This window comes from Protopterus annectens, chromosome 2.part0 (genome assembly GCF_019279795.1).
Source record: "Protopterus annectens isolate FY-2018-M chromosome 2.part0, PAN1.0, whole genome shotgun sequence".
NCBI lineage: Eukaryota > Metazoa > Chordata > Ceratodontiformes > Protopteridae > Protopterus > Protopterus annectens.
The window spans coordinates 313,673,698-313,686,399 of NC_056728.1; the positions used below are offsets into that span (position 1 = coordinate 313,673,698).

A 12,702-nucleotide genomic window follows, 5' to 3' on the forward strand; every position below is an offset into this window, starting at 1 on the left:
CACAGCATCAATGGGACCGGATGGTGTCCCCAGCTGTGTGCTACATGAACTCAATGAAGAACTAAACCCGCACATAAGGCAGCTGTTTAATCTTAGCCTTACCACAGGATATGTGCCCAAGGAGTGGCGTACGGCAACTGTGGTCCCACTCCACAAAGGTGGTGCCTCTACGGACCCTGGTAATTACTGCCCCATAAGCTTAACAAGCCTGGTCTGCAAAGCTATGGAGAGGATCATAATGGAACTCTCAAACAAGGACATAGGGGACTTGCAGACCTTGGACCCAACCCAGTTTGACTTTGTCAAGGTCAGATCTTGCCTTTTGAACCTGGTCGACTTCTTCGAAACAGTTACCAAGGCCATTGATGAGGGAAAGGCAGTCCATACAGCCTACCTTGACATTGCAAAAGCTTTCGACACAATACCCCACTCGGGTATCATAGAGAAACTTACCAGCTTAAATGTAAACCCATATGTCACAAGATGGGTTGCAAACTGGCAAAAGGACAGAACCCACAGGGTTAGAGTTGCTGGAGCCATGTCAGACTCCAAGCCGGTTACAAGTGGTGTCCCACAGGGCTCAGTCCTTGGTCCCCTGTTGTTCGGCATCTACTTCTCAGAAGTACAGGCAAACATAGGAGGACTATGGCTGACAAAGTTTGCGGATGACTGCAAACTGGGTGCCATAGTGGATAGTACATCGGACACAGACATCCTTCAGAGGGGTCTCATGGAAACTGAGAGCTGGTGCCAGAGCCATGGCCTGAAGTTAAATGCAAAAAAGTGTATAGTCATACCCTTTGGGAAAAACAAGGTAACCCCAAGCTACCATATAGGTGGCAACCCACTAAGCACAGAAGAGGTTATCAGGGACCTGGGTACCCAGGTTGACAGTGGCCTCTCGTTTGACACTCGCGTTGCTAAAGTGGTTCGAAAGACCTTCTACATTGCCCATCTGATCATAAAGGGATTCACATCCAGATCAAGTGAGGTCATTGTTCCCCTGTACTCCTCACTTATCAGACCAATGATAGAGTACAATGCCCCATTCGGGATGTATCTCACCCAACACCTGCAGCACTTGGAGAGACCCCAAAAGTTCCTCACCAAAAGGATAAAGGGACTCCAAAACCTGTCATATACTGCCAGACTGAAGAAACTCCAACTCTATTCAGTTGCATACCGGTGACCTGAGCCTGACATACAAGGCCATGACCAACCCGGAATTAATGGACATGCTCCACCTCAAAAAATCCAAATCCACCAGAACCACTAGAGCAAGTGACTTAAATCTATCCCTCCAGCACGTCCTATTTATATCCGTGCTAAGGTTTATCACCCAGAGACTCCCCATGCTGTGGAATAAAATCCCGGTCCATGTGAGGCAGAGCACCTCGCTGGCTCTGTTCAAGAGAAATCTCGACCGGTGGATGGGAGATCGTAGGTTTACCCCGGGAATCATCTCTGTGTCACTGCTGGACAGGGGCACAACAAACTAATGGGCACATTATTTCTAACATAAGGGGTGCCGTAAGCCACATAACTTTGGGCTAGGCTTATAAATGCCTTAGGGCAGGTAGCCTAGTATAAACCTATGAACCTATTAACCACTCTTAAGACTGCAGTATTAGCTTTCTCACCACGGGGAGGGAGGGTAACAGTGATCCTAGCATAAGACTACAAAAGCCTGGCACCAAAACTTTTGCTCATTTCTTTGGCAGGAGTTAATAAAATTGCTCTGAATTGTTTAAACATGCTCTGAGAGAAATGTATATGATGGCCATTGAAGAAGAAAATGCAAGGACTCCTGCTACAGAAGGTGTGTAACATGCCGGTGACTCTTATTGTTGCCATTGTTTCTCAGTAGATTAGGAAGACGCCTTTACTTCCTTATGTTGCGCATGACTGCTATAAAGGGAGCTTGAAATGGATTCTTGAAAGGAAGCGTGCAACAAAACCATGTTAATATGTTAGGCCTCATGCCAACCATTTTGTGGAAAAACGTATTAGAATTTTATAAGTAGTAGGTAATTATTTTATTTTAATGCATTAAAATAGCTCAGAAAACAAAGTTACAGTGAGAAAAAAAAAGTTGTGAGTTTAGTACGGTTTTTATTGCCCTTTGAGTAGGGTTAGGGGTTGACCTAATTTTAAGGTATTTACCTCATAGACGCTAGCTACAGCATTTGATTCTCACTGCTTAGGGAAATTGGCAAGGATTAAATGGCCTACAAGGGTAGCTAGCCTTGTAACAACCTTTGGACTTGAAAACTTTCTAATTACATGTTAACCCATTTGATTTTTGTTTTGTAAGGCAGCTTTGTCAGACTCTTACGTACTTTGTTCATATCTCGTATTTTATCTTTTTGGGAAGCAGTTCTAGTGTCTCCAGTGGAACTATGCTATATTGACTAGTAGTGTAGCCATTATAAATGTTTGCATAAATACTGTAGATGTTGACATTTCTTTAGAGGATTGTGGTGCAGATTAGTAAATATGGAAACAGGAGACCTATAATTATATCTAAAGTCATTACAGACCTGGCTAAATTATTACTTCTTGTTGCATCATTTACATTTCAGTATTTGCTATATTTTTTGTATTTTTTGTGATTTTTGGTTTTGTAGCTATAGTCTAAACCATTTGGTTTTAGAAGTGCATCCTGATCACTTAGTGATGGAAGGAGAGGCTGAGATTAAAATACACTTTTATTCTGTTTTTTTTCTTGTGATCACTGTGATTATACATGATTCTTCAGAAAACTGTCTTCCAACTTGGATGAGAGAATATTGAGAATGTTAATAATTCCATATGTGTTTTGTAAGCATTATAGTCCTTACAGATCTTTTTTTTTATTTTTACCTTGAGGTGCTGCTTCTGTATGGCAAAGAGCAGAGTTTTATTGGAATTGTCAACCTTTTGTCCTTAAAGTGCAAGTTAGTTCAACCTTTTTTTTCTGTTTCAGTTTTGTCTAGCCCATCATCTCTTCCCATTACAACTTCCTTTCCACCTCAAGCATTCTCAACACCATTACCTCCTGCTTCGACTTTAAACTTTTCAACTGGGGTGACTGCAACACCACCATTTGCTGGTTCTGTTCCTGGACTGAGTAATGCAGCTGCTGTTCCAGCACACACTGTCACCCCCTTCAGCAGTCCCATGCCCACATTTCCTCCTCCTGTTGCACCTGTGAGCAGCCCTCCTGGACCCATACTGACTGCTCCACCAATGGGACCACCCACTGCAGGATTTCGTCAGACTTCAACTTATGACATCACTCGAGGGCACGCAGGTCGAGCACCACAGACACCTTTACTGCCTACATTTTCCACACCATCACCAACAGGTAATATGTAATTTCAGTGTAGCTAATCTTATTTACATTTAACACTGTACTTTCAGCCAGGAATGGAGAAAACATCATGTATTATAAATTGAAGTTATTAGCACTGTCACAGCACTCTGTTTCTTAGATGGGATGGGATAAAAGGCATTGCTTGTCTGTGAATTGTCAGTTGTTTTCAGTTTGAAAATTTTATAGTACGTTTTTTGAGTACCTGTCCGCTGTGTTGAGAGTTGGCATTTATTATCATTTGGTTTTGTTTCTCTTTACATTTTAATTTTAATCCGGTCTTTACACTAAGCTGGTAATTATATAGAAGAGAATTTTAAGTTGTATGATCTTAGTGTACTTAGTATTTCAAACTTCTCTTTCAGACTACAAGCTTCTTTTTATTTAGTTGCAACAATTGTAATGTTAGTGCTTAATGTAGGTTCACTGACAGGACGCAGCTTAGAAGTGGATGACATGATGATACGGAGGAGGCTGGACAACCTATGTATCCAAGAGACGAGATGGAAGGGCAGTGCAACAAAGCCACTTGGCTTGGGATCCAGACTCTACTACTCGGGTGGTGAACTGGCTAGAAATGGTGTAGGAATTGTGGTGAGACGGAGGCTTCAGAAGTCAGTGAGGGATATCATCAGAATTAATGACAGACTCATTGCAATCAGACTCCAGTGTAATGATAGATCAGTATTCATAATCTCAGCCTATGCCCCACAGCAGGGTTGTGATAGTGAGGAAAAGAGTGCATTCAGACAGCAGTTGCAGGACCTACTAGATAAAGCAGGACAACATGAATTGGTGTTGATAATGGGTGACTTAAATGCATATATTGGGACAGACAGAACAGGATATGAGGACTGCCTGTGTCCACATGGGTGGAGCAATAGGAATAAAGAAGGAGAAGCCATTCTAGACTTCTGTGTGGCAAATGGCTTGATAGTAGCCAACACATGGTTCAGAAAGAGAGACAGTCACAAGATCACATACAAGAGTAGCCAACATGCAACTCAGGTAGACTTCCTCCTAGTAAGGAATAAGCACTGAGGTAGAATCCATGATTGCAAAGTCATCCCCAGTGAAACATTCGGTTCACAGCATAAACCAGTAGTTGCCACAATCAGCTGCAAGTAGTGGTCAGAGAAGGCTCTAAGGTCAACAGAGACCAGGCTGAAGACCTGGCAGTTGACTGGAGAGAAAGTACAGCAGTTCAAGGAATTTCTCGGGGCTCTAGCACCCCAAGAAGAGGAGGAAATAGGTGGAGTTGAAGAAGAGTGGCAGCTCCTAAAAACAGCATGTGTTAGGACTACAGAAAAGATATGTGGCCGAGCCAGGTATGGAAATAAGGTACATAAGGAAAGCTGGTGGTGGAATGCAGAAGTGCAGGAAGTAATCAAAAGAAAGGAGAAGTGCAGGAAGAAGTGGGAGATTGAAAAGACTGACCAAGCTAGGAAGGACTACTGGTTGGCTAACAAAGAAACTAAGAAAGAAGTTGCAGTAGCAAAGAATAGGGCATCAGAGGCACTCTATCAGCTTCTGGAAAGTGGCTCAGTAAGGGGCAGAAAGAAAACTGTACCAGGTTGCAAGGCAAAGACAGAAAGATAAAGAAGATAGTCAGACACCCTTCATAAGGGATTCCAGCAACAACCTGCTTACCAGCCCACAGGACATCAAAGGCAGATGGAAGGAGTATTTCCAGCAGCTTCTGAATGAAGAAAACCCCACAGAAGCGGTACTGCCCCAGAAACAGCCTACAATGAGAGTGGAAGAGGAGCCCAGCTTAGAAGAAGTAAGAGCAGCACTAAGGAAAATGAAGTCAGGGAAAGCAGCAGGCTCAGATGAGGTCACAGCAGATATGATAAAGATGCTGGGTGAGCTAGGGGAGAAATGGCTCCTGAGGGTACTAATTGCAGTGTGGAGAGAAAGGCGTATCCCAGATGACTGGAGAATAAGCATACTCGTGTCAGTGTACAAGAACAAAGTGGGCATCCACAACTGTGGACAGTACAGAGGCATCAAATTCCTACCACATTGCATGAAAGTTCTGGAGAGGGTGATTGATAAACGGATACGCAGAATAGTAGAATGTAAGATGGGAGATGAACAGTTCGGATTCAGATCAGGATGCAGCACAATTGACCCGATGTTTGCATTGAGACAGGTACTTGAGAAGAAACTAGAGAAGAGGAGAGAGTCAAACTGGGCTTTCCTAGACTTGGAGAAAGCATATGAGAAGGTCCCAAGAAAGCTGATCTCGGCAGTACTGCGGTGGTTTGAAGTCCCAGAAACATTGGTAGAATTAGTACAGGCTATGTACAAGGACCCAATGACTCAAGTACGAACAGTGTTTGACCTCACTGAGGGGTTCCCAGTGGGAGTGGGTATACACCAGAGTTCAGCTCTGAGCCCACTGCTGTTCATACTGGTAATGGACTACATCAGCAAACAGGTTGGAGGGGTCAGAGCAACAAAGCTGCTGTATGCAGACGATGTGGCAGTACAGGCAGACTCTGATCTAGAACTTCAGCAAAGGATAGGAGAATGGAATGCAAATCTGAAGGCACATGGGATGAAACTAAGCACAGATAAGACAGTGGTAATGGCAGCAGATTGGGGAAATCTGAAGAAGCTGAGAATAGAGATAGATGGGAAGATAGTGGAACAGGTAAACAGTTTCAAGTATCTGGGAGGGGTGGTTGAGGAGAAGGGTAGTCTGAATGAAGAGGTCAAAGCTAGAATCAGAGGGGCTGCAGCCAACTGGCATAGAGTATCAGGTGTAGTCTGACAGAAGAATGCCAAAGAAGCCGAAAAGTAAGGTGTACAAGACAGTGGTGCGACCAGTACTACTTTATGGTACAGAAACCTGGGCAGTAAAGGCAGAACAGTTGAAGAAGCTAGAGGTGATGGAAATGAAGTGCCTGAGAAAGGTGGTAGGATGCACACTGCGGGACAGGCGAAGAAATGAGGACATAAGAGCAGAAGCCAAAGTAGCTCCAATTGCAGAAAAGATCAAAGAGAACAGATTATGATGGTATGGGCACATGTGTAGAAAAGCAGAAGACAATCTGGTGAGGGAGATTTGGGACAGACAGGAAGAAGGTAAGAGGAAGCGAGGGCGTCCAGCAAAGAGGTGGATGGATTGTGTGAAAGAAGATCTGCGACAGTCAGGTATGAGTGTTGAAGAAGGCAGGAGAGTGGCACTGAATCGAGAGAGTTGGCGACAGTTAATACGATACCCCGACCCCATGTAAATGGGAAAAGGGGGGGATGATGATGATGATGATGATAATGAATTGTCATGTTAGATTGCCCATGCAGTGTGAACAAGTAGGCTGCAAAACTTGCCCATTATGTGTAGATATTTTTATTTCATTGCAGAGTGCAATTTTTCAGGATTCCTTGTCTTGCATTATTGCTTGCTTGTTTGCTTCAATGTGTAATGCCACATGTAAAACCTTAAGAGTTTTTTCCCCCAAAATACATTTGATTATCTTTTTAAGAACTGAATTTGTGCTCGTAACTCTGATATGGCTACTGTACCTTTGTACCTACTAGGTTGTGCTGTCAGTCATATGGCATTTGGTGTGTTTGAACTTGGAAGTGAAATGGGGTTTGCCAGCCATATCTTATGGCATCTTTTGATAAGTAAAATAATTATGAAAAAAGTTTCACATTTCTCAGAATGCTTTACTTTTTGGTATTTGAAAGCTGTTCAACTACCTACCCACCCACCCTTTTGGCTGTGAATGCAACAAGTGTGAAGCAGAATAAGTTAAAGCAGTCACTCCATTACCTTTCTTTACTGTGTTGCTGGTTACTTTGTCTCAGTTTATGCTCATCAGGAATGGACAGTAGATAAACTACAAAGCTTTAATTGATTTTACTCACAGAGTTTAGACATTGTGGAGAAATCCAGGTCCTCCTTGTCTAATAATTTATCTAGAGATGTTCCACTGTAGTGCATGTCAGAGACTGCATGCTCATCAGTTGAAGTTCATCCTTCTTATCTTGTTTTCTTTGAGAGTCTCATTTGCTTTGTGCAGGTAAGGCTTCAGCGTAAGCACATATCTGTTATTAATCAACACTGACTCTTGTATCTGATGTTGTCCTTTTTCATTCTTCCTCACGTTGGGGTCTCAGATTTGACATCGGATGCAACTTGGCCTCTTCTTCCAGACTTAGGCTCAGAGTCTTAAGCTCCTCCTTCTTCCCATAATACATCACACTTTCTCAAACTCCCTAGATCTCGTTTGTTGTGCTTCACATACAGATGTGATTCCAGAGTCTTGGGACTGAAGTTTTTTCCAAAAAATTCTCAAAGGGTCTCTTCTTTTTATTGTATTTAGTTGTTTTCTTTGTTTTCCTCCCCTTCCTATAGCTCTTGAGAGGCATTGGGGGAACTTGAGAGCTCTTCTGTTTTTTTTTTTTGTGCTGTTTGCACTTCCTTTCTTGTACCAAAAAAAAAAAAAAAAAAAACAACTTGTAGTACACTAGAGCTTATTGTTTTTGTTGGTTGTTGCTGTATTTCTATGTATTTTTTTTCTTCCATTGCGTTTAATCTTGGCTATGGCTGATGAACCTATGGCATTCAAATGATGCACTTCCTATGGGCATACGTTCCCAAATTCAGATGCCCACAAGAAGTACATCTATTGCTTAGGACCAGGGCATTGGATACTGATTGCTTGGTGTGTGCGGCCTTTAACCCTAGGGCCTTGGCCAACCACTGAAACAAATTGATTTTGAAAGGCTTTTTACTTGCATCTTCAGCCTTGGGGACTAAAACCCCCTCAAAGCATGTCAACTCCAAGAGATCCCTCACTGCCTCTTCAAGGGACTCTTCGGAGACGAGTCAAAAAAGATCCGGGCCCTTGGATCTGACTACCCCAGATCTGGGTGGGACCAGAAAAGCGTCGGATCCTAAGAATCTTCGGGTCTGTCTGCTGTGGATTCTAGTGGCAAAACTCCTACTTTGGATCCTATTACTTTGGCTCCTAGCAGATCCAAGGCTAGCTCAGATCCTAGGGCCTCGGATCAGGAACTTGTCCTTGTTTCTGGTTTTCCTACCTCAGGGACAGCTTCTTCAGATCCGAAATCCTCAGATCCTATTATATGAACTCAACTACCAACTTTTCAAGCAGAACTAGTCTCACCAGCCCTTCCATTTAGTCTCAGACACCAACTAAATCCAGGCATGCTTTCTCGGCATCCTCCTCCAGGTTTTCCTGAAGTATTACTGAGGGCCAATATGAACAGGATGATGTGGATGTTCCTTAGGGGCACAGATACAAATGGGGGACTTGCCATCTCCTTCCCAGCTAGGATTCTTGAGATGTTCATCGTGCATACAGCTGCAGTCATCACACTTGGGTTATCCTACCGTCAGGCGGGTCCTCGGTCGGCCGAATTCCAAAGTCTAGGTCCGGCGTCTGTTGTCATCGCTTCTTTCTTGCCGCGTGGTGCCCGAAGCAGAAGCAGTTCGCAAGTGCCGGTCAGCCAGCTCGTGAGATTTACGAACAGTATTTCAGCCAAAGTCTTCTTTAAAGCTAAGTACCCCATTGGGGAAACTTTTCTTGCCTCAGACCGATGTCAGACAAAGTTAATAATTGCATTTCTTGTGGGAAGCAAATACCACATAAGGATTTCCACTCTTTCTGTATACCTTGCTTAGGGTCAGACCACAACGTCTCGGCCTGCCATTTTTGTGCTAGGTTCAACAAGCGCACTATTAAGCGCCGGGCGGAGTTCGCCCTTCATTATTTTGGCAAAAAATTTAATTATATCATGTCGTCGGATACACCGACGCCAGTTTTAGGCAAAAGACAAGGACCGATATCCGAGGTCTGCACAGAGTACTGAGACCACGCTTAGGCCGACTACCGATGAACTCCGGTTCTCAGCGAGGTGCCTACGCAGCCCCTGACTACCGATGAAACTATTTTACCGGTGATTTCAGTACCCGAGGTCGCAGGTTCCTCTGTCTCCTTTCCCACTGCAGATACCGACGCCACTCTTGGCAGGGAAACCGAAAATTTAGTGAAGCCTGCCATTTCTGAAGGCGTCTTCAGGCCTACCACCTTCTCTATTAAATCCTTCACTAAATCTAAAGCTGCAATGAAAACTAAAAAACAGGGTCCTCAGACCTCCTCTCAAGGCCCCATGCCTAAATAACAGATGCTTAAAATGGCTGAGGATTTGATAACTCTCATCAGGGGTTCTCAACCCCCCTCAGACAAAAGACCCAGATTGGAGGAAGACTACCCTTTCTCAGACCAGGCTTCTATTACCTCAGACCATTCCGTGGACCAGGATTACGCCTATTCCCCTTTCGAAGACTCTGATGCTGAGGAGTCTATTCCCTCGGTCTCCCCCTCTGAGTACTACTCTTTTGGGGAAACCCTGCATACTTTGAGAGAGCACTTCCACTGGGAAGGCCAAGATTACTCGGATTCCAAGAAAAGGCTCAGGGAATTTCTACTGCTCCCCCAACATAGGCCCTTGGCTATCCCTCCTGTTTTAGATATTTTGGATGTTGTGTATGCAGAAGCCAGTCTTAATCCAGACTCTCTACCTCCAGCCCCTGTTAAACCAGACAGGTTTTACCAGGTTCCTGATTCTCACCAGTTCCTTTATAAAAGCCATACTGCAGACCCAGAAACAATTTCACAGGGTCCCAAGGGGATTAAGGCCTCTACTGCTAAAACCCCTTTACCTTCAGAGAGAGATTCCAGAGCATTAGAAAGGTGGGGGGAAAATGTGTATACATCAGCCACTTTAACCATGAGGGCATTAAACTGTCAATTCCATATGTTAAAGTACCAACAATTTTTGTTATCTCAGCTGAAAAGCAAAATAACACAAACAGAACAACCAGATTTGAAAGAGTTGCAGGATTTGTTGCATGGAGCAGAGCAAGTGGGTAAACATACCTTGCAGTGTGGTTTTGATGCTTTAGAGGCCTCTTATAGAGCTGCTGTCACGGGGTCTGTCATACGTAGACATGCTTGGCTCAAAGAGCAAACCTTACCAGATCATGTCAAAGCAAAATTATTAGATGCACCACTTCAAAAAAATGTATTGTTCGGTGTTAAAGCTGAGGAGGTACTAAAGAAAATGGAGGAAAAAGCGAAGTCTATGCAAACAGTTAAAGATTTCTTGCAGGTGCAACCTCCACGCTTCAGCAGAAACTGGCCTTCAAAAAATTGGTCCTTTCCAGCCACGGACAGACCTCAAAGGGGCAGATACAGACGCCCAAAGGGTAGAGGACAACCTCAAGGATCTTACAGAGCTGGACAGTGGCAGTCACCAACCCCAAGAGGTGGAGAAGATAGACCACAGTCATTTAGAAAGCAGATACAATGATTTCCCCCTATGCCTGCCAAACAAGGCTATAATGGCAGCACCTTTGGGCGGAAAACTGGCACATTGTTACAAAAGACAAATGGATTCTGGACATTATAGACAGAGGCTACATGTTCCACTTTCACACCCTTCCAAAAATGAGAGACATGCCAAACCTGCCACAAAACCAATGGGCAGAGGCACAAAGACAAATTTCCACTCTCATGGATATGAAAGCAATTCAAGAGGTACCTGCAAAAGAACAAGGTCAAGGTTTTTATTCCAGACTATTTCTGGTACCAAGGAAGGACAAAGACTGGAGACCCATCTTAGACCTATCTATCCTAAACACATATCTAGAGGTACCAAAATTCAAGATGCTCACATTACAGCAGCTTCTTCCCATACTGGGCAAGGAGTCTTGGCTGGTAACGTTGGACCTCAAGGAGGCATACCTGCATGTCCCTATCAGACAAAATTGCAGAAGATACCTCAGATTTCTTGCAGGTTCAAGGTTTTCTGCATTGCCCTTTGGCTTATCTACTGCACCCAGAGTATTTACGAAATGCCTGACATCAGTAATTGCCTTCTGCAGACAACAAGGAGTACAAATCTCCCCATATCTGGACGACTGCCTGATCCAAGCGGACAGAAAGGACATTCTATTGCAGCATCTGGTGTTTGTAATTAAACTGTTAAACTACCTGGGATACACAGTGAACAAAAAGAAATCAAAACTAATACCGTCTCAACAGATAATTTTCCTGGGTGCCAGCTTAAATACAACAACCCAGATGGCCTACCTCACGCCAGACAAATAAGGGCAACTGTCTCAATACTTCAACAAAATGGCAACTTTAACCACACTAACTGCAAGGAAAGTCCTGCAGGTTCTAGGGTTCATGGCATCTTGCATCCTACTGATACCATGTGCAAAGCTGCATATGAGGAAACTACAGTGGTACCTAAAAAAACGTATGGTCTCAACACAGCCACAGCTTGGAAACAATTATACCACTCATTCCATGCCTTCAAAAGGAATTTTTGTGGTGGGCTCAAGCATGCCAAAGAAACACAGGTCTCCCTTTCTGTTTACCTCAAGCAACTCAAATCATCACAACAGATGCCTCAGACTATGCCTGGGGAGCACACATGGCAGATCAGTGCATTCAGGGGAAATGGTCCCAAAAAGAGAAGCACCTACACATCAACCAAAAGGAGATGCTAGCCGTGCAAAATGTTCTTATGACCTTCAAAGACCTACTGCATCCAGGCCAGCTATTAACAAGGACAGACAACACCACAGTCATGTGGTACATAAACAGGGAGGGACTCATTCACACCCCCTGTGCAGGCAAGCTATGACCCTGTGGAACACAGCACTGGAATTACAAATTCAACTACAGGCTCAATTCCTGCCAGGGAAGGAAAACACACTGGCAGACAACTTAAGCAGAAATATGACAGACCCTCAGTAATGGAAGTTACATCCTCAAGTCTTCTCAAAGATAACTCCGGCATGGGGACAGCCAGACATAGATCTATTTGCTACCCACAGAAATTACCAGTTGGAAAAATTCTGTTCAAGGACCTATCATCCACAGGCCTGGAAAGTGGATGCACTCTCTTTTAATTGGACAACATTGACAGTCTATGCCTTCCCGCCTCTTCCACTACTGACCAAAGTTCTATTAAAAGCCAGAGCAGAGAGGCCACAAATGATTCTCATTGCTCCAGACTGGCCACGACAACACTGGTATCCTCTCCTAAAGAGCCTGTCACACTCACCACCATGGATCCTACCTCTAGTTCCTCTTCTGTTGTCCCAGCACAACTACAAAACCCTTCACAGCCAGCTCAAAACCTTAAATCTAGCTGCATGGAGAATACCTTAATTTCCCAACAGACACCTCTCCAAGGAGGTGCAGGATGTCATCTTGGAGGCCAGGAGACCCTCTACTAGAAAAACCTACTCCGCCAAATGGAAACGATTTTGTTCCTGGAATCAAGAAAGG

The 12,702-nt window shown here is 44.0% G+C and overlaps 1 protein-coding gene across 1 annotated transcript in view; it reads left to right on the forward strand.

Annotated features, from left to right (window-relative positions):
• Positions 1-12,702, forward strand: part of PRRC1 (proline rich coiled-coil 1) — a gene marked incomplete in the record, with an annotated part of 448,168 nt that overhangs the window by 126,825 nt on the left and 308,641 nt on the right. Inside the window, 1 exon segment of the mRNA XM_044060795.1 lies at positions 2,966-3,346. Coding sequence (XP_043916730.1) covers positions 2,966-3,346 — 381 coding nt within the window.